This window comes from Atta colombica, unplaced genomic scaffold (assembly GCF_001594045.1).
Source record: "Atta colombica isolate Treedump-2 unplaced genomic scaffold, Acol1.0 scaffold295, whole genome shotgun sequence".
Taxonomy (NCBI): Eukaryota; Metazoa; Arthropoda; class Insecta; order Hymenoptera; family Formicidae; genus Atta; species Atta colombica.
The window spans coordinates 349,003-352,406 of record NW_017259398.1 but is presented as its reverse complement, the minus strand read 5'-3'; the positions used below and the strand labels follow the sequence as shown (position 1 = coordinate 352,406).

At 25.2% G+C, this 3,404-nt stretch overlaps 1 protein-coding gene across 3 annotated transcripts in view; it reads right to left on the bottom strand.

The window, feature by feature from the left end:
* Positions 1-2,411: 2,411 nt before the first annotated feature.
* LOC108690114 (UPF0692 protein CG33108) overlaps positions 2,412-3,404 on the bottom strand; it is a 3,733-nt gene continuing 2,740 nt past the window's right edge. For all 3 annotated transcript variants that reach the window (XM_018197239.1, XM_018197240.1, XM_018197238.1), the window contains exon 4: positions 2,412-3,254. In XM_018197239.1, coding sequence (XP_018052728.1) covers positions 3,053-3,254 — 202 coding nt within the window. In that variant the 3' untranslated portion in view covers positions 2,412-3,052. The remainder of the gene's footprint in view (positions 3,255-3,404) is intronic.

The following is a 3,404-nucleotide window of genomic DNA, read 5'->3' as shown; positions in this document are numbered from 1 at the left end:
ACATATAAAAGAAGTATGGTTTTTAAATTTTAGATGACTCCAATTAAAATGAAATAAATTAATCATAAGAATCTCAAAATGGAATGTTTGATCCAAAACATTTTTTATATTTTTAATAACAAAAATTTTAGATATATAAATTAAATAAAATCTTATCAATATATATTAAACAATAAAAATTGTTAGTTTAAAAATATTATCAATAATTTCTTTTATTTCATATTATATATATGCCACGTATAATTTAAAAATAGATAAAACTTTTCAGAAGTTTTATATATATATATATTGGTGTCCGGAAAGTTCGTGGCGACTAACCTATATAATTTAATAAATGTATTCTAAAATTTAAATCTTCTGCGTTTCAATTTTCCTTCAAAATCGGCACGGAACTTTCCGTATATAATACTTTTTAAGTAAAATACAAATCCTACCAATAAGTTAAGTTATATCTCATATAATATACAACAAAAAAAAATCAACTAGTACAAACAAATTGAATTGTATAACATGACATATATCAATATACAATAAATTGATCAAAAACAATCTAATTAAAACAAGGTCAATGAAAGTTCAGCACAATTAACGAAGCGCAAATATATTTGTGCAAATATATTAACCGCACTGAACTCTCATTAGTCTTTTAATTAGATTATTTTTAAATTTTAGAGTCTACTGTAAGATATATAATAAATTGATATATATTAATATAGACTCATAATTCAAATATTAGCAAAAATAGATACACGATAAGAGAAAGGAATATAAAAAGATATTAAAGATATGTATATATAAAGAAAACGATATGGTATATTAACAACGAAATAAGAATACACCGCTGACATGTATAGTTAATTTACAATCAACATTTCCAATCTTGAAACATAACATTTCTTATTCAATTAGATTTCTTAATATATTTTGTCACATAATATATACATTTATTATTACTGATGTACTCTATAAGCAGAGATTCTTAGGTTTAGTCGTTGCACATTAATTTCATAGTTCGGAAATCAAATTTTTTCATAAAACATGATCCAGAAAAGCGTAGAAATCGTTCTCACTTATTATAGCACCAATTACATCCGATACAGTCATTTTGCTTGATACAAATTATACAAATTTATTTTTTCAATTTTAAATTAAAAACAAAAACTATTAATAAATAACATAAATACGAAACGTATGTAATAAACATTAACAATAATCAACATATAATTATAAATATTGCATTCTACACGATATATAACTATAATAATTATTTTTAAAATTAGCTCAATAAAAAGGGTGGTATATTTTTATAATTTTTATTTGATACAGAAGTTATTGTAATCTTTAGTAGACTATCCTACATTTAAAACATATGATTATATAGTTATATATATTTTTTCTTGTCTATTTTGCGAAAAATTTATGTAAAGACTGTATCGCGATGGTAACGGAAGACATTATTCTCTTATACTTTTACACATACCGCGTTTATATTGATAAATCTAGCAAAAGAAGATATTTACTTTGATACTATCGAGATAACACAAATATTTAACAGATATACAGTTATTAGGAAAATGTTTTTTTAAACAACTTTTAATCTTGTATTGTCTGAATGCATATGAAATATACAGAAAATACAGAAAGAAAAGTTTTTTTTATGTCTCATCACGTGTAATATAAATATTTTTATAGAATGTTTTGATTATGATGCACAATGATAAATAGGAGAAGCTTAAAAAATTGGGCATGTGTATTGATGCAGTGCACATTTCCTATTATACATATAAACGGACTTCGGTCTTTTCACGGCACTTAGGTAGAATTTATTTTAAAGGCTTCTTTTGATTAATTTGAAGCTGTACCAAATCTACAAATTTATAGCATCTCTTTAATTTGTTTCATTATTATGAGTATCATACTGATTGATTTTATATAAAATGTATGAAATATCTCTTTGTATGACTGAAAAGACCAGCCAGTCATGTGAGTATTTTTTTAAGTCTTTTATTTTATGTGTGTGTGTGTGTGTGTGTGTGTGTGTGTTTGTGTGTGTTTGTGTAGGTGTATTTAAAAGAAATATACTTAAGTTTTATACAACAATAAATAAATATTAAAAAATCAGCATATAATTTTAAAAAATAATAAAATTCCAATCGAGCAATATGCTTTTATAACATAATGAAAAACCATGTAATACTGCACTTTGCTATTTATATATTGTATATATAAATTTTTTATATAAGATATCTTTTTATATCTCTACTAATTAGAGATATACAACTGTTAATTAACTTAAATCAAACACGCTGTGTATATATATATATATATCTGAATATTTAAAAGTTTTATATTAAAGCTAATACAGCATGCCATTATTTATTATAATTAAGATATAGTTTAGCAAAAAATTGATATAATAGATTTACTCTTTATTTATTGCATTAACATAAGACGGAAACCACAATTGTTGTTGAAAACCTACACACACTCTATCTGAAGAAACATACTTAGATCTTCCCTTCTGAATTATCACTTTTGATAACTTCCTACATACACACATACACACACGCACGCATGTACACACATATGTATATGCATATATATTTACTTATGTGAACATTTTTATGTATCTCATTTTTACTTTACGGTGTATGCATACATTTTTGCATTTCAATCTAATAGGATATAATACTGTCAAGAGACAATTGTCTGCATTTATATTTTACGTGCACATATTTCGGCCTGCCGGAATTTTTATTTACATCGCATAATTCCAATAAAACGAAAATAATGCCACTTAGAATTACCATATCTCCAATACCGAACGCTTTTTGGTAGATATCATGACTAACATTACGTAAAATATTTCGCACAAATTTAAATTTAAAGCGTCGCATATTATAATACATAATTATTAGTGATTCTTATGGAAGCCGTGTGTATTGTATGCAAATGTTATGTTTCGAATATTTAGCACAAGTGGATATAGAGTATCGACCAATTTTCTTTTTTAGCATGAAATCAATTACCTATAATTTTCTTCGATATAATTCTATATGTATGGATGTAATGCCAATGCTCTGCCGCGTAAGCCTTTTTGACCTCCAACACCACCCTTTGGTATAACATATCCTCCTGCATGTCTCGCTGTACCCTCTTCCTCTAAGTTGCCATTACTTTCAATCAAATCGCGTAAGGGCCAACAAGCCAAGTGACGCGATTTACCGTGACGTGCCAGAACATGATATCCCTGTCTAAAAATATTAACATCATAGTAATTTTAACAATCACAGTAAATTTTTTCTGTTCACTTTAAAATACGCTTTAAAATACATCTTAAAAAAGCAAATAAATGAATTTTAATGAAAATGAAAAAAAAATAAAATTAATATTATATATATATA